This window comes from Epinephelus fuscoguttatus, linkage group LG23, assembly GCF_011397635.1.
Source record: "Epinephelus fuscoguttatus linkage group LG23, E.fuscoguttatus.final_Chr_v1".
Classification (NCBI taxonomy): domain Eukaryota; kingdom Metazoa; phylum Chordata; class Actinopteri; order Perciformes; family Serranidae; genus Epinephelus; species Epinephelus fuscoguttatus.
Genome location: NC_064774.1, coordinates 13,961,535 through 13,989,406, shown reverse-complemented (window position 1 = coordinate 13,989,406; position 27,872 = coordinate 13,961,535). Strand labels below are relative to the sequence as shown.

General features: G+C 41.9%; 1 protein-coding gene across 1 annotated transcript; it reads right to left on the bottom strand.

The window, feature by feature from the left end:
- Positions 1-46: 46 nt before the first annotated feature.
- On the bottom strand, positions 47-27,799 carry gba2 (glucosidase, beta (bile acid) 2). Its single transcript, XM_049568950.1, has 18 exons — positions 27,723-27,799; positions 26,779-27,492; positions 17,616-17,707; positions 16,308-16,423; positions 14,488-14,706; positions 12,623-12,862; positions 12,329-12,431; positions 10,800-10,953; positions 10,218-10,343; positions 9,914-10,098; positions 9,146-9,250; positions 8,933-9,040; positions 7,740-7,891; positions 7,501-7,607; positions 4,039-4,181; positions 3,598-3,713; positions 2,121-2,312; positions 47-1,767 (listed from the first exon to the last, which is right to left on the bottom strand). The coding sequence occupies exons 2-18, from the start codon at positions 26,970-26,972 to the stop codon at positions 1,513-1,515; spliced, it is 2,607 nt and encodes an 868-aa protein (XP_049424907.1). The 5' UTR covers positions 26,973-27,492; positions 27,723-27,799; the 3' UTR covers positions 47-1,512.
- Between the last annotated feature and the right edge of the window lie 73 nt (positions 27,800-27,872).

Sequence of the window (27,872 nt, the reverse complement as noted above, 5' to 3'; positions counted from 1 at the left end):
TGATGAGTTGTCTTGTGCTTCGCGACAGATGAGTGATTGGAATGTCTCGTGTTATCCAGGGGGGTGATTGACCCTACATACATTCTAACACTTAACACTGATCATAATGATTGGATGATACTGTCGTCAAATCATATCTCATCATTTCCATCTTTCTCTATAATTGACAAAGAATTACCATGGCCTGTCTCCAGAATTCTCCATCATTTCACAACCAATCAGCATCAAGGTTTTCCATTTTGGCAGCGCAGCCACAGTAAGTGCACTGTTGAACTTCTCTACTTTGGAATTTAATCTGCTGAGATAATAAGGTAAAATGATGCCAGTGATGTTATTTTTTTTAGACAGCTTGCAAGCTAGCTAAAAATTTATTACAACTTTGTGCTTTTATAACCCAACTTAATATAAATGAACAAGCTTGTTGCCATGATCAGGGATAAAGGTTCAATAAATCAGTTGTTTATGTGTCATTCTTCTGTCTTACTGATAACCTGTGATGTCCCTGTAGGTTGATAGTGTTCAGTTCAACAACATTACTGACTTTTACAATAAAACTATTATCTTTGAGTACCTTTGACATTCATCACCTCATGCAGCTAGTTATTTTTATTTCCTACTTTTGTTTTTTCATATATATTTAATTAAAAACACATTGAACCTACTGTTGTATCTGATTCAGTTATTTATTCAGCATGATTGTCATGAGTATTGGATTTTATAAAACAGTAAATGTTGCCACTACATTATTATATTGTAGATATGGCCAACATGCAACAAGGCACCAAATGCTATAAAAAAAAAAGAAAATATATATAATTTTAATTTAATTTCCAACACTAATCATCACATAATACATCACTTAGTACAGCATTCAAATTTAATTGGAGGAAATCTTCAAATTTACTTTTCTTTTCAAGCATCTATATTTCTGATGGGGAACTCATTCAGATCTGCCATGATTCACTCAAAGACCCACTGATGTACTCAAAGACAATAATGACTCCATGTGGCTGGTATAATAAAACAACAGTCCTCAAATATTTAGCATATGAATTTGTTCTAAGTATGCAAACATTATTTTTGACATGATTGTAAAATGTAGTGCTTGCATGGGTGTGTGTACATGCGTGCAAATACACAATATGTTGCTGAAAAACAAGGTCAATTTTTAATTAGCAATACACACCGTGTTTGTCAGTGCCTGGCTGCCACCCCACACTGCATGACTTTAATAAAACAATCGGACTGTTTGCAGTCTCTTGAAAAATGTTAAACTCCTCACCTAACAATACCATGATCTACAGTAGCTACTGAATTTGTCAAGCGTAAACCGTCAAGTTCTGACCCATCAATCGAGGCAAAACAACCAGTAGAGAACTGAAGTTATGTGAGCAAACGGGGCCCTGCAGGATGGGAGTGCACATGAGGGTGGTGGCTGCAGGAGTGTTTGGAGGTCATTTTCAGAGGAACTCGCTGCACCTCTCTAATCACACCAGTCCAGTGGCTCAGGTCCTAGCTCTGCATTTCTCTCAAGTCATGTCCCTGCTCCCCGTCTGTGGCTCCAGTTTGAGCTGATGAGGTCTGATCCTTCTGTGAAGTGTTAAGGGCTAGCTGCATGGCCCAGACGCTCAGAGGCCTCATGTATGCCAGAGAGCGGTAGATTCCCTTCTCGCAGTAGGCTTCAGGAGTCTGGAAGGCCATGCCCAACCTCTCCCACACAGTCCGGTAGCAACCCTCCGCAGTGCGCATACCCTCCTCCTGCATACCCTGACAAAAAAAGAAAATCACAGAGGCATGGTTTTTTTCTCAATGTCAACACAAAAAATGTACAAAGACAAATGCATTTAAATTGTATGTTGATAATGATGCTCCCTTTAACTGACTGAGTAACATCATGTGCAGCTTAGTCGAGCAGAGAGCTGCATTAGGCTCGGGAACATATCATTTTTCTACCTTGTGACTTAATGTAATTTCGCCTTTTTTCAGTAAACGTTATAAACTTGATTACATCTTGTGTAATTCACTTCATACTGAAGTCACTGTGCCTGCAGCCACCACAAAATACCTTATTGTTTAACCCTTTAAATGTAAAGTAGGAACAGAAATACACACACACTTACCTCATGGATCATAGTGGCTGCCAGTCCATACACCACTCCAATCCATACCTCATCTGACTGGACACTGGAGCGGTCAGGTACTCCCTCAGGACGCATGCCGTTAACTGCCCCCATCTGGCCTCCAGCGAAGCTCATTACATTCAAGTCAAAGACAGATTTTAGTGCGCTGTGGATTTTTTCTTTTGGAAAAGCCTAGAGGGAGAGAGGATGTGATGTTCAGACCATGTTTGTCCTAATCTGAAAACATTACTTCATTATTGTTTGTCTAATTTGCAGCTTGGCATAAGGAAAGGGAAGAGATGTTCGGTCATGAACATTAAACAAAACAACAATGTACTGTGTGCAACTGGACATATATATTCACAGCACTCATCAAAATCAATGCAACTCTTGTCAGTATTCAGAAAGCTATTTTTTGTTATTATGTGTGTATTACAACAAAAATGGGAGAAAAAAAATAGACTAGCCCTTTCAAGCCTTAACAGTAAAGTAAGGTGGGGAAAGTGAGGAGATAAATGAGACAGACCTGTGATGTGGGGAAAAACAGCATAGAGAAGAGCAAAAGGAGGAGTGAGAGAAGAGGGGGAGAGAACTTTAAGTTTAATCCAGTTTCCTACATGTTTGTGTTTGTATTTAAATGCAGTTATTTGTTCCAAGAACGCTCTGGATTTCATGGACTTCCCTGAGTTACTTGAAGTGTGCTGATCCTCTAAGTGGGTTCAGATGAATCTTGTTTAACTATCTCTCTGACCTGCTCAGATGTAGGCATGGACTTAGTAATATTTGTTGGACCTACAAAATTCAAGCTAAGTCTCCTTTCCTGCAACTTACCTGGCATCTCATGTTCTCCTGGCTCATGTTAATGTATATTGCCCCACATCTTTTACCCTTTTTGCCCCTTAGGCAAGTTTACAGTTGGTAAACAATGGAGGAGAAACTGGTGGTAGCAGTTGCTTGATACCTAGAGCTATACAGCCAGACGATAGGCAGCAGGTTGTCAAACTGCCCCGAAAGGATGACTTTAGGATGACTAAACTCAGTCATCCTAAAATATGACTAGAAACAGCCATCATTGAGGAGAAGCTCCTGGACCAACTGGTGGTACTCCCCATGATCCACCCTCTTTTTTAGGGTCTCATGTACCCACACAAATCTCTGTTTCCTTGTGACCAACAAACTATATACTGACAGCCTCTCACCCTCAACCAGAGCTACAGCAAGAACACTCTGTCTGAACATTTTAGAAACTTGACACCAATTACTGTGAAATTTTAAAAAAATATATAAAGGGTAGAGTGATCACGCCGGAAGGTTTGTGGCAACAATGAAAAGGCGCAGCAAGCTTTTTTTTTTTTTTTTGGTCACGAGTGGCATTCAATTGACAAAAAACAAACAAAAAAAAGCAGTACAGCAATGTGCAAAACGCTTTCTGTGTGATCAGGGCCTAACACTGCTCATAAAGGTGTGTTTAACTTGCTTGGTATTCTGCCTCTCCCAGTCCGGACGCTCTCAGGAACCAGTGGCCAGCACACTGGTCAGACATGACACTATTGGAAAGGTCTCTCCCACTGCTGTCATAGTTGTAATACTTGCCTAAACATGAAAGGAGAATAGAAAATAAAGGAAAGGCAATTCAGCTGAAGCAGTGACTTAGATTTACCTGAAAACAGTGGCTGCATTTTTACTGATTTTGTTTTAAATCACTGATGTGTGGCAGCCTGTATGTAGGAATAAGAAAATAGGTTTGTCATGCCACTCACTTCACTATCAATTCTGATATTTAACATTATCACATATTTTTCTCATACCATGCAGCCCTATCTTATTTTTTGCTTTTTAAGAGATTTTATTAAAAATACACAATTTGTGTGTTCATAAACCTGCACGTAATGCAATGCAACGCAACATAAAACCTTACCGTTCCAGAGCAGTTTGTCAAAAGCAGCGCTACCCCTGTCCAAGATGTCTCTGTAACGTCGGTATGTCTCCTCGTTGTCCACCAGTCTGGCCATTTTACACATCACACACAGGGACGCCAACCACAGCCCACCACAGTACGCACTGTAAAATAAAAAATAAAAGAATTTGAGTCAAATGTAAACCTTGCCGCACTCACATAAAACAATGAAGAGTTTAGCTTCATGAAAAACTAAATTTCAGGCTTAAACTAGCCTGGTTCCAGACCATAGACCCCGCCCACTCAAGTAGTAGAGTAGGCTTGCATCTCTGGTCTGGCATACTGCAATGAATTTGTGATTTATCTCGTCCAAACGATGGACAGACCAGTGAACGCCGGGGGTCTAGCGATTAGCCAATCAGCGCCACGCTGATGTCAAGCTGTGCGCCGGTGGGTAACTGGTGAGGATAGCAACAATGGCGACCGCTACAGATCCTACAGACCACATTAACGATGCTGTCGAGGTATTTCGCCACTACTCGCGTTAATGGAGGACCAAATTAAGGAAGCTGCTAAACTGGATTTAATGGCGATGCAGCTGAGCGTGCACGACGACGGAGACATTTTAAACGGGCAATGCTCGCTTGTTTTCGGCACCCCCGAGGCATGGATACTAATGACGTCAGATTCTGGGTGAGTCGTTGATCTCTACTGATTGGTTAGGGAAAAATCAAATTCCCTCCCCCTTGTAAATCGCCTTCAACGGAGGCAATGTCAGACTGAAGGTTCTGGCAGCTTCAGTCTGACACTCAGGCTAGGCTTAAACTAAACGTACCAGTCCTCAGTGTTAAAGAAAACTTTTTTTCTGTAAAACTGAACTTATATTTAGCTGTAACAATGTATTTTCTCTAGTTATCCCTAAAGGTCCAGTGTGTAGGATTTAGGGGTATATATTGGCAGAAATGGAATATATTATAATAAATATGTTTCCTTTAGTTTATAATCACCTGAAAATAAGAATCACTTTGTGAGCGTAACCTTAGAATGGGATGTTAATATCTACAAATGGAGCGGGTCCTCCTCTAAGGAGATGGCCATGTTGCACTGTCACGTTTCTACAGAACAGACAAATCATGCTCTGGCTCGAGATAGGGCCATTTATGTTTCTGTGTCAGCCACTTTGGTTAACAGCCCCTCAATGATAAGCAGCGTCACAAAAACACCAATCTAAAATCTGCTTTATTCTGTGTTTTTACTTCACCAGGTTTTCAGGAGAGACCACTGTGGATAATTATCACTCCTAGTAAAAACGTCCTGAACATCTAAAATCTTAAGTTATCAGAGATAAAAGGTGAGCACAGGTGCTAGGTTAGTGGCTCTTCTTCGACATAGCAAACAGCATCAGAGAGACACTGATTTGTAACATTGATTGCGGCCGTGCTGCCTGCTCTCTCCGGTTTCACACCAGGCTCAGCTCCTTTCAAAGACTCCTTGCAAAGCACTCCTGCGGGGTTTTTTTGGACCTAATCGTATTGCGGAGTTTTGCACAGCAGCGACCGAAATTTTGCTCTCAAACCACAAAAAAATGTGATGGCACAACAGTCTCCTTCAGTACATTATTCTATGCTTTCTTTTGATTTTCACATTGGCTAGTCATCCTGTTTAAATTGTCTTCTGACTAAATCCGAACCGCTGAAACAAGTTGTAGGGAGCCTCTGCAAGTAATTGGTTGCTGGCAGACACTCTGTGCTGCAATAAAATGGTTAATCAGCAGTGCCGTGCACTGTAGAGCCGATGCGCTGCTGGTTCTGCCGGCCTGAATAGAATATAATGTCTACTGTTGTGTACAGCATTTAAAGACTGAGCTGAGTAGTGATGCGCTGGTCAACCCGTTACCTGCGGGACCCGCAAATGGACCTGCGGGTCGGGCAGCAGTGATCGTCTGTTAAATCGGTCTGTAAATGATATTTTGACATTATTGGCTATTACTGTCATGGCATCCGAAGGTACTGATGCGTTGAGCAGGTGACAGTCCGCGGCCGTTTTCAAAACACACTTGTGTCACGCACTCCAAAAGAAACTTGCTGAAACTTTGAACAATAATTTATTGTACAAAACGGGGGAAACAAACGTTGACAAAAACGGTTCCATAATTCATATTAAATTCAAAAGATAACGAAAAACAGCTACAAGTTAGAGGGAATAGTGATAAAGTGGTAGAACTTGGCATTGATCCACAGCCTCAAACGGATGCGCTCAAGCCTGCCGTGCGCACAAGCTCCGTTGGTAGGATACTATATTTTCACATTTTTAACAATGCAATTTAAAAGTTTTGATTTTTATTGATAACCTACATTTACCAACAACAAAAAGACTACATTTAGCACCAAAAAATATGTAAAAAATAATAATAATAATAATAATAATAAAAATAAGTAAATAAAAAAAAACAAATATCGAATACCAAATTTTCATAATGAATACCTACCCATAGAAACAAATATTCGAATATCCGAATATTTGGGTACAGCCCTATCTGGATCAGAAATAAAGTTAGAACACATTAGCAAGTGCTGGGCAAACAGGCTGTCTGTGATGTACTGAACAGTGTTGGAGAAACTTTGAGGATAATTCAGCTCTCAGTAAAAGCCTCCTGAACAATGAACACTGAAGAAATTCTTACCAGGAGAAGTTTAAACTGTTTGCAATCTGCATTCCTCACCACTAGATGCCACTAAATCCCCATAAATCTTACACACTGGAACTTTAAGTGAGATATTTTAGTGGGGAAAAATACACAAGTTATGTGGTGCACTATGATCCTTAGTTGCTTTGAATTTACAAGCTCAGCTGACAAAACTTGCTAATTAAACAATATTCTTCAAATGATCTTGACAGTGTTAGTTTATTTACCAGCTGTGGAGCTTTATGTACTGTGAGGCTGCTGTGTTCACAGTCTTGTAAGATGAAAATGTGAACAGGAACTGTCATTGTTTTCGAATCCAAACCCTTTCATCTCAGGAGGTCACATTTGGAGAAGTACTGCAGCTACACACGACCCAGTTTTTCCCTCCCTTTGTTCCGAGTCATGCTTTTTCCATTTCCTTCCCCCTCTCCCTTCCCCCTGACATTCAGTTCAGGCTTAAAGTTGTAAATGCAATTATCATACAGTAGTTTTTTTCTTTGAAGAGAGCTCAATTAATTAAATGACCTAAATGATTAGATTTAATTTAATCAGATCCTAATCATCCCAACTTGTTAATAGAATTTGAACATTTCAGTTTTATTAGGTGTTAACTGTGTGCAAATACTGACTGGGTAGTATCACTGTGCACTCATATCGCAACATCTGAAATGACTGGGGCATAGGACAGCCCAAAGGAGGGAGTCCTGTGATATTGTTTCCCTTATCGTCATGTCTCTGTAACCTAATCTCTACTGATGTGTTTATTTCAGGGCTGCCATGTTTGTTCATCGTCTCACCTCGGTCCAGTCACCGTCCAGCCATCGTAGGTCTGGTCAGCATATCCAGAGTTCTCTATCAGGCCGTCTCCATCCAGGTCAAACTTTATCTCTGACTCCATCACCGCCTAGCACATCAACCAGTATGAGACAGCTGAGTGAGCATGTGACATCCACTATTCTCATGTTCTGTGTCACTACGACAGATGGGATCCACCTCTCAAATGCAGTACAGTTAAAACTGTATCGGTCAGTTATACCTGGCAGATGGGCCACATGTCCCGCAGGTACTGACTGTCCTGGGTGAGATGGAAGTCCCTGTAGACCTGCAGGACAAACTTCAGGTTCAGGTCCTTCCAGTCTGCAGTGTCATGGATGAGGTAGGCATTCACCCTCTGCCATGGCTCATCATCTAGGGACAGAGGTGTTGTAGTGAGAGACAATTCATGATGGTAAAAAGCAAAATGTTGGTTTTAACATAAGCTATTGGTTTTAGGGCCCCGACACACCAGGCTAATCATCGGTGAGCGTCCGTGGCCCTAGTATTGGGGATGTGTCCCGCAACATTGGCACTTCGTGACCCTTGTTGGTGGCTTTTCGGCCAGTTGAGCATGTTGAATCCAGGGTTAACGCTAGACTTTTCTTTTGGACGGCCAATATAGCCATTAATATTCAACAATTCTGTCCGTGTAGAAACACAACACCTACATTTAACACCTGCATTTAAACTACCATAAAACACTTCAAATCAAATTACTTACAAATAAGCTAAATGAAGAAGCAGTACATTGAACGAAGTGACGAATAACACATTTAGTAGCAGAGGCAAAGGAGGAAAAGGACTCAGTGCGCCAAGTGTCACCATAAATGGCCAAACCAGCTATCTGCCATCTGTCTCGCTGTGGTGGAGTGAAGCCTATCTTTGCTGTGATCAACAGAATGACCCGTGGTGTGTTTGAGGTCTTCCTGGAGAAGGTGATCCATAATGCCATCACCTAACTACACCAAGTACATGAAGAGGAAGACCCTGACTGCTGTGGCTGTGGTGTATGCTCTGAAGAGGCAAAGGCACACTCTGTACAGCTTTGATGGATCAACAAATTTGTCCATATGTAATTAAAACTCACGATCAGTGGCGTTGGTTGCAAAACTGTGGGACAGGTGTATGGACGAGAAAGCAATATCACTGAGATCGCTACTGTGCAGACTCTGGCTCCAAATGAAGTCACCAGCGCAAGATGGCGGCAGCCGTATCTGGGATATTTTGGTTTCATTTTTGTACAATTATAGGAAGTACAGACACATTGTTCATCTTTATATACAGTCATTGGTCTCAGCACAGTACAGAAATAAACTGAAACCTATGACTACCTAAAATGAAGTAAATCGAACACTTAGTTATTCCACTTAACTCCCCTCGGAGCTGTAGTAAATTACATTGTCTTTCTCCTACCTGGGTCTCCTATGTCGTGAGGCACCACATTTTTGGCCTTAACAGGAGAATACTGCCCACTCATCAGATGGAGCCTCTCTGTTGGGTCCTGCTGCACCACACTGCCCGCTGAGAAGAGATTAATGCTGTAAAACTTTGCCCTTGTATTGCTCTTTATCAAAGACACATGCTTTTACAGCTGATGAGACATTATGATAACAGCACTTCACTTACCAATGTCATATTGCACACTCAAGGCAAGTTTGGGCCACAGCATGATGAGTGCAAAGGAGGCGTAGAAGTGCACATCGTACGTGTTGTACATTCTGTACTCCTGACCTGGGAGACAACAATGGCTCAGTAATGTGGGTCACATATCTAATATAGGCAGATTTCTCTTTTTAGTTTTGCCAACACTTGATACTCAATACATTTTAGATTTTCTATTATGCAGCAGACCTGTTTTTTTAATACACATGAGCACCTCAAATTCTTGCATTTTGTATTTCACAGTGCATACTGTGGTGGGCTGTGGTTGGCGTCCCTGTCAAGGGTCACATCATTTTCAGTTTTTGTGATCACATGGATGTTGTGGTGTAAATCTGGACTTTTGGAGACCACTTTCAGTTCACTTTTATATCAGATATGTTACGTAATTATTTAGTTGTGGATTGCAGTCAATGAGAGCTAAAATGTGACCAATGTTAATTTCTAGACCTTGATGAACAAACTACAGTACAGCTGCAATTAATGATTATTTTCATTATTGATTAAAGGTGCAATGACCTATTCTAGTACATGTTTTATTAAATATCTCCTCATGGCCTGTTAGCTACAATACAATATTTGCATCACAGTTTGTCACAATGCACTTTTGATCATTTCAGGGTCCATGAACTGATTGATTAATCAAAAAATTGTATTAGCTCTAAAATGCCATGTCCAATCTTGAAAACTAACCCTGAACTAGTCCAGAACTAACCCCGTTTCCTTGCTGCTTACCTTCCAGGTAGGCGAAACGACCGAACTCCTTGATGACTGCTGGCTGAGCCGGCAGGCCTCCGTCCTCGCTGCGCACGCCACCACTGACATCAGCATCCTCTGGTAGCTCTATCCACACTGTCCCTCCATCCGCCACAAAGTACAACTCGTTAAACAGGGCTGACTTATACCAGGAGGGGAGAGAGCTGCAACATGAGCCAAGGTGACAGGATAAACCATTATGAGCATTCATAGCTGGCGAACAGAATGGTTTTTTATTGATTAGTTGTGATTTTAGTCCAGAGCTTTCAGAGCTGTGACCTACCTGTCCTGCAGTATGGGTCTTTGCCACTCCTCAATGCTCTTCTCCCACTGTCTGTAGTGTGTTAGGGCGTAGTGACTGAGCGAGGGGGATGCATCCCCTTTGGTCCCAAAATAACGAGTGTATCTCCTAGAGACAGAAAAGGCACAAGCTAATGACGCTGCATGTTCATCAACAAATGCAACAAATATAAAAGCAAAAACGTATTTTGATTAACATTTTAAGTTTGATATCTTAGTAAGTCTAACTTTGGCATTTTCATGATGTCAGTATTTCAGTTTTTTTTTTGCATTAGGTAGGAAGGCCTGTTGTGCTTTGGTCTCTTTATTCATAGAAGGAAAATTGTTTGGCTGAAATTTTTGATAAATGCAAAAACATATCTGAGACTGAATTAAGAAAAAAAACCAAACCAAGCAACCACAGCAAAGACAGTTAACAACACTGGTGAGATCTGTTTTTCAGTTAAGTAACAACTGTAATAGAAACAACAGGTGGAGTGACATCTGTAGCTGTGATAAACATCGGCTTGTTTACATTAATGCAAAGAAACACACAGTATGTGGGTTTCCTTTGTGTTTGATGTACCTGATGTGTTCCCTCTCCCTAGAGCCAAAGGTGATTGTGGGCATGTCCCAGGCCAGGCAGAACTCCAGACTGTTATGGCTCTGAGCCGGCACTGAGCAGCCCACAGCCAACGCTGCTGCCACCTTCTCTCCCTTGGGCGTGGGCGGGCTGGATCCTGCAGAGGCAAGAGGAGGATAATGAAGCATGGCATGGATGGTAAATGGCCTTGTATAGCACTTTTCCAGTCTTCCAACCACTCAAATTGCTTTTCCACTACATGTCACATTCACTCATTCACACACTAGTGGCCATGGTGCCACCTGCAACGCAGTAACCATTCACATGCGTTCACACACCGATGGAACAGCCACCAGGAGGTTGGGGTTTGGACTGGAGGAGCCGGGAATCGAACTCCTGATCCTCTGATTAGTAGACGACCCGCTCTACCTCCTATGACCCATGGGTCATTTACGACATCTCTTTTAATCTCAAAACTACACGTCACACAGCACAACTCCTCCTGCAAAAGCCCAGTCTGCTCTGATTGGTCAGTGTTTCCAGGTCTTTCGTATCTCACTCAGTATGTTTACATGCAGCTTGAGAAAATCGAATTATTGGCTTAGTTCGACTGAAACCGGACTTTTAAAGGCATGTTAACAGCTTAGTCCGACTGAAATTGGTCTATCAATAACTCGGCTAACACACCTAGATAATATGACTGAAAATCACTGAAAACATTTTGTTCTCAGAATGTTCATGAGTATGGCCCCTGATGAACTGTGAGCTGCCAGATGTGTGAAATGGTACGTTTTTAGTAACCATGTTCCATCCTCTCACATCTGCTGGGCTAACTGCTGTTACTACTTTCTTTTCTTTCTTTTTTTTCTTTTTTTTTTTTTAAGATATTTTTGGGCATTTTTAGCCTTTATTTGACAGGGCAGACAAGTGTGAGGGGGGAGAGAGAGGTGGAGTGGCATGCACCGAGGGGCTACAGGCTGGAGCCGAACCCAGGCTGCTGCGGCAACAGCTTTGTACATGGGGCGCCTGCTCTACCACTAAGCCACTGACGCCTCATACTACTTTATTTTATTTTCAAATTCACAAGTATGTATGTCATGGATTCCAGCAGACAGGTCGAAAAACATGCCAACGCAGCACCCTAAGTAAGTTTATAATAACTCACATAAACATCAATGTGCAATAGTCCACCTTCTCCTTGCCTCTCTCATGTTGGAGTATTTATTCCTTGTGTCACTGTCCTTAGACCTGACAGTTGTGGTAATAAGATGCATAAAGCTTGCGTTTTGCGTTCAGGTGGTTCACTGGGTTTAGCCTTTTGCTCATAAGCCTTTATTAACCAACTGACTTACTTTAGTCAAGTGACAAAACTTTTTGTAAGCCCATGTAAACTAGAAGACCGGAGACTGTCCTGCATTTCAGTTTCTTTCCTTCCTTCTCCTTGCTTCATGTTGAGAACACGACGACTTTAGACATCTGTTCTGTTCTGAATCTGTCTCATCAACTTCACAGGCTGTTTTCTAAGTACTGACCTGTAGGAGAGTCCAGCCGTCCGTCAGTGATGAGGTCACTCCACAGGCCGCTGCAGGTTCCCTTCGGGCTGAATGCTGTCTGGTGACTGACCTCCCTGTCAGGCTGTTAAAGTGTGAACACATGCTCTCAGTAAATCTAAAACCTAATGCCCACTAGCACCACACATTTCACAACCAGTTGATTATTATAAATCCACTTTCATATTACAGAGACTATTGTTACAAATCCTGTTTATTCCCTGGGCACAACCTACTACAAAAACCTACTAAAAATCATAAGCTTCTAACGCCAACCTGTTCTCGGGCTGCGATGCACAGAGTGTAAGGGTTCACCGCAGTGCAGTGATGGAGCAAGACCCCTGACACTGCCTCCCCCTCCTTTTCCAAGTGGAATGGTTCATTCCAGTGTCCCCCACTCTTGTCGTCCTTGTGTCCCGACCCATTGACCATAGTGAACATGATGGAGACATCAAGAGCGTAGTCATTCTTGTTCTCTATGTGCCACACAAACACTGCCACTGGCAGACTAGAGTCCTGAGAGAGAGGAGATACACATGGTGGATTAACTTTTGTAGAACCAGCATATTATCATACACCATCTTAAATCTGTATTTTGCCACTACTAAGTGTTTCTACTGTATATTTCAAAGTGCAGCAGCTATCTCTGAAATGTGGGACGTTTTGGGGACCAAACTATCAAATGACTAATTTAGCTTCTACGTGCAACTGCAAAAACTAAACTAAGAAAAGTGTTCAAGTAGCTTATAAGAATTAACCTATATCCGTCATAAGCTGATGAAGGATGATTCATCTGCGTGACTGTAGTCTAAAAAAGGTTCAGGAGGTAACTTTTATAAACGTAAGTTTTGGTCATATTTGCTGAAACTGTCACTATATTCTGACAGAAGTACATAAGACAGATCCTCCTAGTGCTCCTGATGGCATTTGCAATAATCCACCACATCTGTACAAAGACAACCAGCCAGTGCCGAGGAGTCTCTAACGCAGCTGTCAATCACTGTTCGTACACAAGGTGTGCTACCAATAAAAACATACACAGCGAAGATGAGTAAACAGAGAAAGGGAAAGCTTGGGTCTCGTCTTCAGGCTTCTTCTGTTTTCTTGTATTTGCCTTGTACGTTATTGTTGTTGTGCAGTTTTTCATTGCTGGTAGCCATTTTTATTTATTTTATAGGTTGTTGTGTTTTTTAGAAAAGGTGTTAAGAAGAGCAGATTTGTTTGATTAACCTGATCTGTTCTGATTAGCCCTTCTTACACGGAGATTGCGCTGTTGGCTGCTACTAATGCCGCCTTTGCATCATTACATAGAACCATACGTCAGTGGCATCATTCATAGACTGCATGCTGGCAGCATGGAATCAAGAGAGGCATGACAAGTGTGACATGTAACACAACAACGTCAGCTTCTAGTGTGACATATAACATGCGCGTTGGCAGCACTTTGTAAACAATAATAATGGCAAAACATGGCAATAACAGTTATTTACCAGCTCTGTTATATGGTAGCTGATCTCGTCCTACGCTCGTAGTATAGGGAGCTTCTGAATCTTACTGTTTTCCAATTTTTGGACATTTACGTCTGCTGTTCTTCTGCTTTGAGTTAGCTGCTAACTGCTAGCAGCTTCTTTTTAAATCTCCCGCAGTGTGTTGCCACAATAACACGTTGTCAAAACGTCACACCTGCTCTGCCCATGGTCCCATCCTGCTGGCTGCCCAGTTTATACAGACACTGTTTTTAGCGCTACTACCTCCCATGGTGGCTTACAGGTGAGACAACTCTGTCCTTCATTCCACGATTGTACCTTATATACAGCACTGAGAGGCGGCATAACATCACCAGATACCCGCCTTGAACAGGCTGTGTAATAGGGGCTATTGAGAGCATGCGCGGGGGAAGGGGGGGCTGCACATTATGTTGACAAGCAGCGATTTAGACTCGGACTAAGACTTGGTTTTCAGGCGCGGTGGATTCTTGCAAATGCCATTTGCAGAGGAACCAGACCAACCTGATTTTTTCACAGATTATTAGAGCTATTTTTATAAAAGCTGCCTACTGAACCTTTAATAACCTGAATGTGATGTTTGAAAAGTATCATAATGCTGTTGGACTGTAGGAAAATCAGGGACGCCTCAGTTACCTGGTAGTCATGGGGGATGACTGGGGAAATCTGTCTGCAGGTTAAGGTGACATTCTGTCCCGGTAGGTGGTAAACGGTCCAGGCGCGGGGGTACAAGGCGTGATAGAAGGCGTACTCTCCGCAGTAGCCCCAGTTCCAGCCTTGTAGTGTGGGAGGACGCTCTACAGAAAGCACCTGCTGGTAAACTGTTTGCCCACCACGTCGCAAACACACTGTAAACTGAAAAAAAGAGAAGGACATGTCAACACAGTGAATTGTGAATTTACCTTTCTTTGTGTACTGCCCCCCTTGAAACTGCCTCATTTTTCTACATGTCCGACAATGCCCTCTGACAACCCTCTGGGGACATGTCGAAACTTGACTGTGCACCCAGCTATTGGTCCTACATTCAGGTAGTCCTAAGGTAAATAAGTCACACCTTTTAGCCAAAACACACAATGCATTGCATTACAATGTACTGAGGCAGCTGTCAGTGAAGAATGTGGTAACTTTTGTCTCCTCCACACCCACATCCATGCCTGGAGCATTAATATTACTGTTTCAAGTAACTGAACATTGTTCTGGCATTTAACTCCAATATGGCAGCATTGGAAATATGTTAATGTAACATTTAGTTGTCTACATTTGGCCATTTACTCAGACGAACAGGGAAGTAACACCAAAAAGGAACAAAGTAAATCTATTTATGTAGATGAACTGCCAAGAATGGTTTTTAACAGCTTTATAAGGGCTTATTATATATCAGCATTTGGCTGGTACTTTATAGGGTTTGTTTCTATGGATTAAGGGAATGATAAACTTGAAAAAAATAACAACACTAATTAAAAAAAACAAATTAAACATTGACTTTTCAGGCTGTAGAAGAAATTGCTGGGCTTTGTTGACATTAAGTCATATAGGGACCAAAATATAACTGTCCTTTAATTTTCAAGGTGGCAGTCACTCATAAAGGCCTATTCTCCACCCAACACATTGTTGGACAGCCCACTCTCTCTATGAGCTCCCCCAACCCACAGGCCACAGTGCAACCTCACTGTTTGCACTGTCTATATTTATACTCCTGGGGCTGTATTCACAAATACTCCTAGTACTACAAGTTGCTCCTAGTGACGAAATTCCCTCAAAGTTCAGACCAGGTTGTTTTGTGAAGATAAAAGCTATCCACAGGGCATCCTAGACCTTAAAAGAGCTCCTAAGGTGAAAAACTGTTAGAAGTAGGGAAGAGGACTTTTAAGAAGGTTAAGGGTTTCTGAAGCAGAGGAGAATATGGTGGAAACACAAGAGGAAGGAAAAATATTCTTCAAACTCTGGATGACAGTGAGTTAATGAAATGCTACAGGTTACATCATGCAGGGATATGTGTGGTTGATTTCATTAGGGATACACACACATTTCCCACCTAACGCTATAACACCAGAAATAAATTTATCACAACACTAAGATATTTGGACAACTGGAAAAATGCAGCAGTGATGACTTGGGTCTGTCTCAAGCTCCCATCAGCAGAGTGATCACACTAACAGTGACAACACTGTCACAGTCAGCAGTTCATTTCATTTCCACTGGGTGTCCACAACTTGCAGGCTCACAAAAGGGCGTGTCTCTGACAACCAATCACATCTGTCAAAAGAATGCATCACACCTAGCAAAAGGGTTGTCCACATCTCCTCACTAAGATAAAAGTTTCTGTCCCTTCCTTGCTCAGAGTTGCTCTGAGAACTTTCCTAAATCACTCCTAAACTAGGACTCCTCTCTGAGTGTGTTCTCAGAATGTTTGTGAATACAGCCCCTGGTCTCCGTCTCTTTAAGATCTTACATACCTGGTTTGCTGTGACGGTTTTGTAGTGGTACATCCCTGGGTTAAGTTGCCATCTGCAGAATTCCCCCCTCCAACCTCTCGTGATGGTTCCTCCTCCAATACCGCCAAGTGGAGCACCTGCAAATTAGAGTATAACTTGGATTCAGTCACTTTCCGGTTACTTTCAAGACCCTAAGTGATCAAATGCAAACGGTCAAAACAGGCTTTGGTCCAATTACAATTTTTATGGCCGATTCCGATTTCCGATTTGCAGAGTGTTTGGATGGCCGATTCTGATATTGCGCTATTTTCTATCTTTCCTTTATTAGAACATTTTAACCAAGATACAACCAGCTTTTCAATAATCATCTCAAACAAACAATCAAACAGTGACACAGGTTAAGAAACATTTTCCTTTTTGCTCAAATATAACTTCAGGTACAGTATTAAAATAAGTAAGTAAACAAGGCATACATAAATAAAACATAAATAAATAAAATAATAATTCTTGGTGTATACCATTTGAGGGTAATTTCTTGAATAAATAAAAAAGTAAAAAATATCTCCTGTGGAAAATTCACACAGGTCTTCACATCTACAAAGTGCAGTGTTATGGACATTCATATTTTAACAACTAGAAAAAAGGTGCGCATTCTTCGGCACGTGGACACGCCTCGTCAGTTTCAAGCAGCACAGTGCAGCAGTGAGAGCTCCGCAGTTAAGTTTAACACGAATTAACAACTTTCTCCTTCTCTCTTTTGAACAGGGTCGCCTGTTCAAGTCCCCATCCGGACCAAAATATGGAGCGTGGACTGGTAGCTGGAGAGGTGCCAGTTCACTTCCTGGGCACTGCCGAGGTGCCCCTGAGCAAGGCACCGAACCCCCCAACCGCTCAGAGCGCCTGTCATGGGCAGCCCACTCTGACATCTCTCCACTTAGTGCATGTATAGGTCCAGTTTGTGCATGTGTGTGTTCGGACCTGTGTGTAATTGACAACAGAGTGAAAAATTTAATTTCCCGTCGGGGATTAATAAAGTATATAAAATTTAAAAAAAAAAAATTAAAAATTTAAAAATTTTGATGTGTGAAACATTAAGGTGAGAAGACACTCATGTGTCATTTCCTCACATCACACATCCGTGAGTTGCACATGTGCGTGCGTGTGCGCTGCTAATGTTACACAATGTCAATCATGCGGCGCAGCGGGAATTTGACCGGCGTTTTAAATCGGCATATTTTAGACTGACCGGCCGGTCGCAGGTCATGGCCGATCACGTGAAAATCGGCCCAATTCCGAGCACTGCCAATTAATCGGTGCAAGTTTACTCACCATATATTTGACGCAAGGGTTGGGCACGAAACATGTCGATGAACGGAGCTTTCTTTTCCACCTGGGTCTTCTTGTACCACCATTTTAGATACCTGTATAAACACACATGCAGTACATGAATTACCTTACAGTCACAAGTGGCAAGGAAATCAATAAATAATCAGACACAGTCAGTTGAAGCTAGCATTTTTTTTCTACTTCATCTGATACCCATTATGTGAATGAAAGCACTAAGTTGCGTAAAATGCCACCAGACACCACAGGCATGTCATAACCGTTGAACTAACTTTCAACTCTGTCAAATACACTCCTGCATTACAGTGTCAGTCACATGTCACAGATGATTGGCTGCAAGCAAAACCATACAAACAGTCTTTTTCCTAGGGATGGGTACAAAATGAATCGAATGCAAGTATCGTTTGACTGGAGAAGTTTCATATTACTCGGTACTGGGTTATTTCAGGTGATACCTTAAGGGTATCGAGTACTAATACTCAGCCTTGTCACAACACAGTGCACTCTGAAGGAACTGTTTGCTCCAGTTTGCAAACAGTGTTGCCAAACAAAGTAAAAGCCCTCCAGCTTTGCCTTGTTATGTTTGGTTTTTTTAAATTGCGCTGTGTCCGTGATTTTCATAGTTTCCTTTAGCATGAACCTTGCATGAGCCTTGAACTCATCCGCCTCCTGTGCCCAGGAACATCACAAACATAATAAAATAATAATAAAGTAAATAAATACAGGCAGAGGGCAGAGTCTTTGGAGATAGGCCTGGCATGTAAAAACAACATGCACCCTGACTACAGTCATGTGTCAGAGGGTTATGAGCAGGGACGTTCTTAGTTATAAAACTAGAAAAGCACTCGGGAAGCGCAGACCTCCGCCAAGCAGCTTGGATTTCCCGCCATTTTATTATTTCATTCCACTTCGCTTCAACTGATCACCACTAAAATTTTATCATCTGTCCCTTGTCCCATTATCAACCTTTCCTGAAAATTTAATCAAAATCCGTTCAGAACTTTTTGAGTTATTTTGCAGACAAACAGACCAACTCTGGCAAAAACATAACCTCCTTGGCGGAGGTAATGAGCTTATTATTATCACAAGCATATGTGCAATTAGTCAACATGCTTATTCTCCTTGCTTGTTTACAGGCAGCAACAGCTGTTCCCAAGCCTTTAGCACTGAAAACAACAGTGAACAATTTACACACACACACACACACACACACACACACACACACAGGCAGAGGCAGGCAGAGAGAAAAGAGGGAATTGTTCAACTGCATGAAGGAAGCACTTGTAAAATGAGGGGAATGGAGTCAAAGTGGCAGCTCTACTTTATCTGACTGATGTTAGCAGAGTGAGCATGTGTTCATGTGTGTGTATGCATGGATGTGTGTCTAGGTGCAGCACTCACTATCACACCAGGGTTGTGGTGTAAAATATTAATTAGGCCACGTTACAAAAGGCTTCAAACAGCTCCTGACACCAGAGGCCTGAGGCCCAGAAGATCACAGTTAAAGCGAGTCATTTATCTGTTTATGCTGTGAACTCTGAGCTCAGACATGACAGACTTGAATAAAGAAGAGCGCTGCTGCTGGGTTGAGGAGTTGTGTTTTAACACACAGGCCATTAGTTCAACACAGAACAGGCTGCAGTGCAAACAATGCCCCTCATTATGTTTAACCTACATCATTTAAATGCCATACCCCTCTGGACTTTGAGTGGGCCCTGAGGTGTACAGAATGACAGTAATAAATCTGCAGCAAGCTGACAGGTGGTGAACAGCACCAGTGACTAAGCACTTACTTGAGGTGCTACTATGTCTTTCCTGTTTGGTGCACATAAAACCCAAGCAAGTCTAAAATATGTAGCTCAGTGCAGCTGAACAACAGGCATCTCTATTACAGTATTAACATCACTGAGGATCATGTTTTAGCCCTCATCTGTCTGTGGCAGATTTAAACAGTTTATCACCCCCTCAACTGGAGGAAACCAAAGATTACAAGCTTCAGGATAAATAATGATCAGAGCAGTTTTAGCAGCCCGGGGCGGCTTTTTGTATTTGTTTTCAATGAGACTGAAACATTTTGCTTGCTGCTTTTTTGTTGCTGAGCGCTTCGTGTTTTTGTTTTTGCAGGAGCGCACTGAACACCTCAAGTTGAAGAAAAAACCCTCCATTGTTCAATCAGACGAATTGAGAGGCGGGCCTTCTGTGGTGGCGATGACAAATGGTAGTGTATGGATCGTAGCCTCAACTATTTTTTAATGTTTTTCCCGACCCACGGTTGGCAGCAGACTGTTAAACTGTCCCTGACTCCTCCTAAAATAAGCCTTGAACTGAGCATTATCCAAGTGAAGCTCCGGTCTTAATGGGGACCTCATGTACCCACGTTTCCCTGTGACCAGTCCCCAAGTGCCCTTCACCTGTCCATCTTTTAAGCAGATTTGTGAGTTTACTTCGAAGGTAAATAGCTGTTAAGATAAGGACAGGTAACTTGGTTATTGCCTTGGGACAATAAAGAAAAAAAAAGATACGGCAAGCTGCAAAAAGCGCTCTGACAGATGGAGGCCTAGGCCACACTATACTATAGTAACATCATTAGTACTATAGTATTCGTAGAGTTAGATTCCAGTGGTGTCTGCATAGAACTGTTTCCAAGTCGTGTGATCTCAACATTTCCAATAACTCCAGCGCTGAAAGATGGATGTAATACTTTACAAAATTCACAACATATTTTATTGGACAAAATATTCTGCTTCTGTCCATATTTATTGATGTTAAGTCAACATTGTCACTGCAGTCAAACCGTTTGCGCTCCTACCTGCTGCAGACAAGGGAGGCACGCAACTGTATTAATACAGCGGTCAAGCAGCAATCTAACAGCACTATACATTACATTTCTTCATTAATAAAAGTTGATTTGATGCAAAAGACAGAGACTTTTTTAAATGTGATTACATCTTAAAATATGGCAACAGACTAGATATAATTTTTTTTACATTTGAAGCTTTGAATTTAAAAAAGTGACCTTTGGTATCAGCCCTAGTTGCCTGTACAGCAGGGTCTTCCCCAGGAAGCCGCTCACATCCTGAAGCATCTTGTCTCACAATAAACTGAGTGTACATGAAGACTAAATACAACTGTTAGAAATTTGCTGCGTGAAAGACCATCTATGCTCTCTTCCCTGGAGTTAACTGTTTTCTTAAATGACTTTTTCAAATGATGTTAGTCTTTATTTCAGAGGAGGTGGCCCAAAAGCATTGCAAATAAAACCCATTATAGACATGCAGTCCATCAACTACAGTATCTGCAACATCACAAGTCAAAAACAGGAAGAAATGTTTCTTTTGGCTCCACATTACGAGCTTGCTTACGCTCAAAAATAATCCACGTTTCAGCCAAAGAGGGCTTTTTTGTTAGGAGGATCCCATGCAACTGCAAAACTGCTGTGTGCGCTATTGCAGGATCTGACTGTACTGCAAACAATGACTTCACAGGGAAAGCTCGGTGCAGGGAAACAACAACACAGCTCCACCCAGGAGATGAATAGGGTCAGTTGAAATGAATTATTTGAAGCCACGGCAGGTTGCATAATTGTCAGGATCTTATTGTGCGTTCAACTGGAATGCAAACAAATCAGCCCTCACCCTCATCTGGCTCTGAATACAGACCGAGTATGCCAACGTGAATCCAACCTGTGTGTTTGCTCAAGCTGCCATCTTGTTCTCCACAACAGTTAACACTTCACTAGTATTTAAGTGGAGCTTGTAGCAAGGCATGGGATGATATGAACATTTTAAGTCACAATTTAACTGGCCAAAATCGTTGCAATTCCAGTATTATCCAGATATTCACCAAAACGTGCTTAAAACTCTTAAAATGAAACACACTGGCAGGCCTGTCACAGTTTCTCATTTTGGACAACACATTGTCCCAGAAATAATTACGATAACAACTGCGAGACAATTTTATGTCACAGATATAATAATAATATAATAGTGTTACAATGCAAGTACCTTTCAACGAGCAATAAACTTTTAATTCTTAATAATATTCAGACATTGGATTATGGAAAAGATATCTAACATATTTTTAAAAAGTAATTGACGATTTTTAATTTAAACAAGAACGTATATATATATATATATATAAATAAAACTATAGTACCTTTAAAAGGAGTAGCCCAGATTTACTCACGTTGAGACTTAATACAAAATTTGACCGACAAAACCAAAACCAAGTGATGCCTCTTGCAACTATTAGATAAATTTAGCAAAGCTCTGGAAACACCGCAGTTTCTTGCATAATCTGGCCGCTGTGCTGCAGTCTGGGAGCTGGGCAGTTTACTGGTGGATAAACGGAGTTGAAGATAAATTGTTGGGGGGTAAAACTACCAACAACTACATGTCTGGCTCATCGTCAGTGGTTGGCAAGCTAACAGCTGGACTGTGCCTCTTCCAAAAGTGCAGCTGCAGGCTACCGCTAAGCTATACTGTGTCAACCTTAAGGTGTTGTTTTATTTTTTCCTCGCACTCGTGCACATCAGCGGCGTGGAGAAAAAAAAAAAGGGAGAATGGCTGCACTATTGTCTACAAAGGTCGTGAAAACCATTGGCATTGCGTTGGCTAAAATGTTGACATTCTTATGTAAACACAACTAGCAATGTCAAAGTCAGCAGAATGATCGAGCCCATATGTCGTACAGTAAGTTGATAGCGTAATTATCGTGGCAGACTTACATACTGGAATCACTTTCTAAATACATTATACATGCTAAAAAATACTTACTGAAATGTGAGCAGACTGTGAACTGTGGAGTTAGACAGCTAAACTGGGCTAAAAGCCTGCTCAATGCCGCAATGGAGCAACTGTTATCATAACCCCTCCCCTACTGTGTAAATATATTGTATACCTAGCAATTTTTTCGTCATTTAAATTTGGCTGGGTGATTAGTAACGTGTTTCTGTGTTGTGACAAACTCATTTCACACATTTATTTTTGCTTTACCCAGACTTTAACCTTAGTTTTTTCTTTTTAAAATCAGATCAGACAGACAGGAAATGCAGATAGAAGTGGCATCATATCATTGGATCTGAAACATGTTGATGCTTGATTAAGATCTTTTTTTGAGGTTGGCATGTATGCAGCATGCTTTCGCAGCAGTCTCTTTACGTGCTGCTGGACTTTATGTTCATGATTATTCAGATAAAGGGAATTTAGCACGTTCAGCTTATTGTGTGTCTTTTATAACTATCAGCATTAAAGTAATATATTGTCCCATCCGTACGTGTAGCACAATGAAGGCTAAAAGTTTTATGTCCCACTAGTTGACATCCAGTTACAAACACTTCCCATTCAGGTGATTTAGGTTGAAGCATTGGTCGACTGATGAGGCACTCAGTCAGAGATTTCAATGCAAAATAAAAGTTAATTATGATGAGAGTTGAGTGGGTTAAAGACGAGTCTTAGATGTCTCTTACTTTTACTTAACGGCTTAATTATAAATACTGTACAAACTTATTATTCCTCAGCTTGTTTGTTTTCGGCACAGTATACTGAACAAAAAGCCCAAAATTATTTACAGTATTTCTTTATATTTTTCCAGCACTACCAGTTACTTGTAACCACCTAATAGTTTTTAGTATTGTAATAAATCTAGATCTCTGCACATCTCACCCAAATGATGAAGAGCTGAAGGTGTGGCTCCGCCTGGGTTTATTAGTTACCCAGTGTCAAACACTCTCCAGACAACCTCCTCTTACTGCATAACGACTATCACATTAAGCTGTGCAATCATTGACAAATGTTGCCATGGTGATTAAGCCAATCAAGACATACCTCGGGTGAGAAAAGGGAAAAAGCTTTGTGTTTTTGCATTGACCTGATGTCATGGTGTAGTATGTTTGTCTTAAAGCAACATTGCAACAGATTTCAAAACAGAAAAGTGAAGCAAGTTTGTGGTTCAGCGTCAACTGAAAAGTTTTCTGTTGGATATCAGTGGATCATTATGTCACGTAACACAGAAACAGCCTCAGCCTCACTGTTAGTTGCTCACAGCAATAGGAACAGTCCATGTTGTCCTGTCGAGCATAAACAAGCGGTTTTATTACATCGCACTGGGGACAATGTGGACGTAGTACAAGCAGTAGTAGTGGTGATTTGGATGGGAGTATATAAGTATATAAAAGCTTGACTTACTCAATCACAGTATGCCTTTTTTTAATCTACAAGAAACCCATTGAGCCCAAACCACTAAAGAGCAGAACCAATGACAGACAGATGATGACTGTCACACCAGACTCGCTCTGACACACAGTCACGCTCTCAGGATTGAAATGACAAGTGAGAGAAAGTGTTGCTGGCCGTGCGCCCGACAGTCCACTAAAGCTGCAGAGTGTATCACTTTGCGTCTTAGATGTCAGCAGGTTGTCGGGAAAACAAACACGACCGCATCAACAGATGTTGAGATCTGTGCTGGATTTTTATCTCTATGGGAAGATTTAAAGGGACAGTTCACTCCCACATCAACAATCTGTGTTTTTCCTCTTCCCTGTCGTGCTATTAATCTGCGTAGATTGTTTTGCTCTGAGTTGCTGAGTGTTGGAGATATCAACCATAGAGATGTCTGCCTTCTCTCCAATATAATGGAACTAGATGGCACTCGGCTTGTGGTGCTCAAAGTGCCAACAAAAATACATCTGAAAAACTCAACAGCAATGTCTCTTTCCAGAAATCATGACCTGGTTACTCAAGATAATCCACAGACCTTGTTGAGAGCAGTTTCATGTAGGAACTATTTTCTCTCTACCAAACTACACCCACCAACTGTATCATCGCACAGAAGAAAGCGTGCATCTACTCATGGAGGAAAGGCTTGTAACAGTGCAAGGTGTAATGGCGTCCATCTTGGCTGAGCTGTAATGTGAGCTATCTCAGTGGTGCTAGTTGAGCTAGCAGTAGATACAAGCTTCCTTCTGTGTGGTGTTGGTGGGTCATGATTTCTGTAAAACTTCATTGCTGTTAAGTTTTTCATATTTTTGGCGCTTTGAGCACCACAAGCTGAGTGCCATCTAATTCCATTATATTGGAGAGAAGGCAGACATCTCTATGACCGATATCTACAACACTTAGCAACTCACACCAAAACAATATAGACTGATAAATAGCACTAAAGTTGAGAGGAAAAATATGGATTTTTGATTATGGGGTGAACTGTCCCTTTAAGCTGTACTCTCCATCATGTTTGTGGGACTGTGACTGATAGGCAAACTCAGCCCTCCTGCTTTGGAGGTCATGATGGAGTAAATAACCTGCGTCTTGAACTCGAAGCTAACCCGGGACCAGAGCTCATGTGCTACTTTAAAAAAGGATCAACTACATGTTCATTTCCTCTGGGGGAAAAATCAAGTCTTTGAAGTTGACCACAGCCTTTTAATTTCACAGATCATTTATGGAGGACGCTTTGTCAACTGTCTAATTTGCTGGGATGGCGTGACCGAGGCAAATCAAGAAACACCAAGAACTATCTTATCAACTGCACTCGAACAGACTAAACAAAATGGTGGACTGCAGTGAAAAATAACCTTTTACCCCATTAATTGGGTGTTAAAGGTCACAGCAACTCAGTTAATCCTTCAGCCATTCTTGAGGAAAAAACTGTGGTTATCATTTTTAAAATGCATTGTACGAATAAACTAACAGGTTTAATACTTTTAATGCTTTTTGTTGGTTAACTTTGAATGCTGAAATCTGTCATTTTAACTCAAAATTAAACTGCCTCGAGGTGGACATTTATACTGGAGTAGTTGGAAAGTAGGAGTATAACTTGTTGCAGCATCGACCAACACAAGGCCGGATTGCATTTCACACCTGCTCTCTGTTGTGGACAGAGAAATCTGACACTATGGGCTAATGCCTCCCCAGGTACTCCACCATGGAAACATACACATGGTTCTAATGCTATAGACTGAAGGTTGCTATGACATATGGAGGTGTAGACTAAAACAGCCTGTGTCAATAGAAGGAAACATATCTCAGTTGTGCACTGTGTATAACACGTTATAAAAGCAATATACTATTGTGGAATGAATGTTTGTTTTTAAATGGAAGTTACTGGTTGAGTATTTGATCTGGCACAGAAAACTGGGTGTGGACCTGTAGACATTGGCTTGTGTTGATTTTTAAACCATTGTAGGTATATTAGTTATACTTCCACCTCATTCACCCAATCAGTGTCCCAGCTGTTTTTGAAAAACACTTATTAGTGTTGCTTCTTAAAGCTTGGGTACACTTTGGCTTCACTTTGCAAAAATCCCCTGACAAACCTTGAGCATATTGTAATTCAAGTGGTCTGAGAGAAAACTAGACTCCTGCACCTCCTCTTGGCTCTGTTGTCAAGCTTTAGAAAATCTAGGCCATGACGGGAGACTTTGGCCAATCACAGGATTTCAGAGAGAGGGTGTTCTTGTTGACTGTTCTACAAACAGCCAATAGGAACCAGCCAATAAGCCTGATTCAATGGCGGAGAATCCTACAGAGAAAGTTGCTATTGGCAACAACTGGCTACAGTCCTGACTCCCTGCTGGTTGAGCAAACTTTCTGTTGCTGCCTGTACACATGTTAGACAAGGTGCTGCCGCTGGCCATCATCCTGCTGTGACACCCAGCGCTGGGAGGTTTGCGCTAGCCAAATTTCAGCTGCTACAGCTGCCAAATGAAGGTCCGTTTCCAGAACTGTGGCCTGCTCCCCTCCCAAGGAAGCAGGCCACAGTGGTGGGGAGTGAGGCGGAGGGATGATAGGGTGGCTAGCTAGCTAATTCTTGTCTCACTTGTGGTCTGATAAACAGAGAGAGACAGAGAGCTGTGGGCAACTATACAATTAAATGAGATTATATAAATCAATGAATAGGAAACAGGGTTACTGTATAAAGAAGGTTCATATGCCTGTGGTTGTCTGGTGGGAGGGGCTTGGGACAGAAGGGAGAGCTGCAGGTGGAGGGTGTGTTTTCAAAGTTGGTTGTTTTTTTTTTGTGCCTTTTCCAGATTTCTGCCTATTCCAGCTTTAATCTCATGACTGGCCATTACTTGATAAGTCAAAGTACTCAGTTTACTGCATGTGAACAGTGCGTTTGAGGGGTTTAGTAAATGGAGTGCATGTCTCACCTGATCCCAAGGCCGATGTGATCCAAGACGTTGGACAGCGAGACATCTTTTGCTTGAAAGGGCTTTCTCTTCTCCTTGAACTCGTGTGCCAGACAGATACGCCAGCCCTCCTTAGGCACACCATATCCCATTTCCTTGGAGACATACCTGCTCATGAGCTCCGCTGAGGATTTCTCACCCCACTCTGTGGTCATTTTAGCAGGACACCCAGCAGTGGGGAGCTTAAAAGTATGAATGAACGGGAGCAGGCAAACACTTGTGATTGCAAACAGAGAGGCGTCACCACCTTTTGTCAACAGTCAGTTTATCGTGCTTTCACCATCAGCCAAAGCCCTCAGGGGGTTGCTACATTTGGCTTAGAAATCTCTAAGTGGTTCAGTAAGTTGCACAGAGTCATTCCTGTGGAGTAAACCGGTTCTCAGTTTACAAGCTCTGAATACTTGCAGGTAAAAAAAAAAAATCTCCTTAGGATATAAGGTCCAAGTGCCATTACAGGGGCACTGCTATTCACAAGAGATTTAGCCTCTGCAGCTATACATGTTCAGATCCTTTGGGGCTAGTTGCAGCAATTTGCATCACCATCATGCGCAGATCCCTGTACCCCCTTTACATGAAGTCCGGATGTGTCAGCAGCTGAGGCTGGATGGATGGAGGACAGCTACAGACCAGCAGGAAGTACTGAGGATGCCGATCTCAGTCTGTTAGCCGGGACACCTACAGACAGATGAAACAGAAACGGTTTAAAATAAGTGATCATATTAACCTGGTGGAAATACAGCAGGGCCGATATCAAGCAAGCATCTCAGCCACCGGCGGTTAGCTGCAGAGCTGCAAACTCATAACATCATGTAACGTTAGCTAAACCACCTCTGTAACAGCGGCTAACTTCATCAGCTAACTGGCCCTGAACAGCAGCAGAGACGAGGTTATTATGTTTTAAATACCGGAGCGACGGCGTCATCCCACTGCTGCTCCAAACCGGCCTCTGTCAGCAGGACTGTAGCTTCTGCTAGCACGGCGCTCAATATGCAAATGCTTTACATTTGTCACAGACACCTTGGGGTGGATACGCCCTCAGTCATGACTGTCAGGTG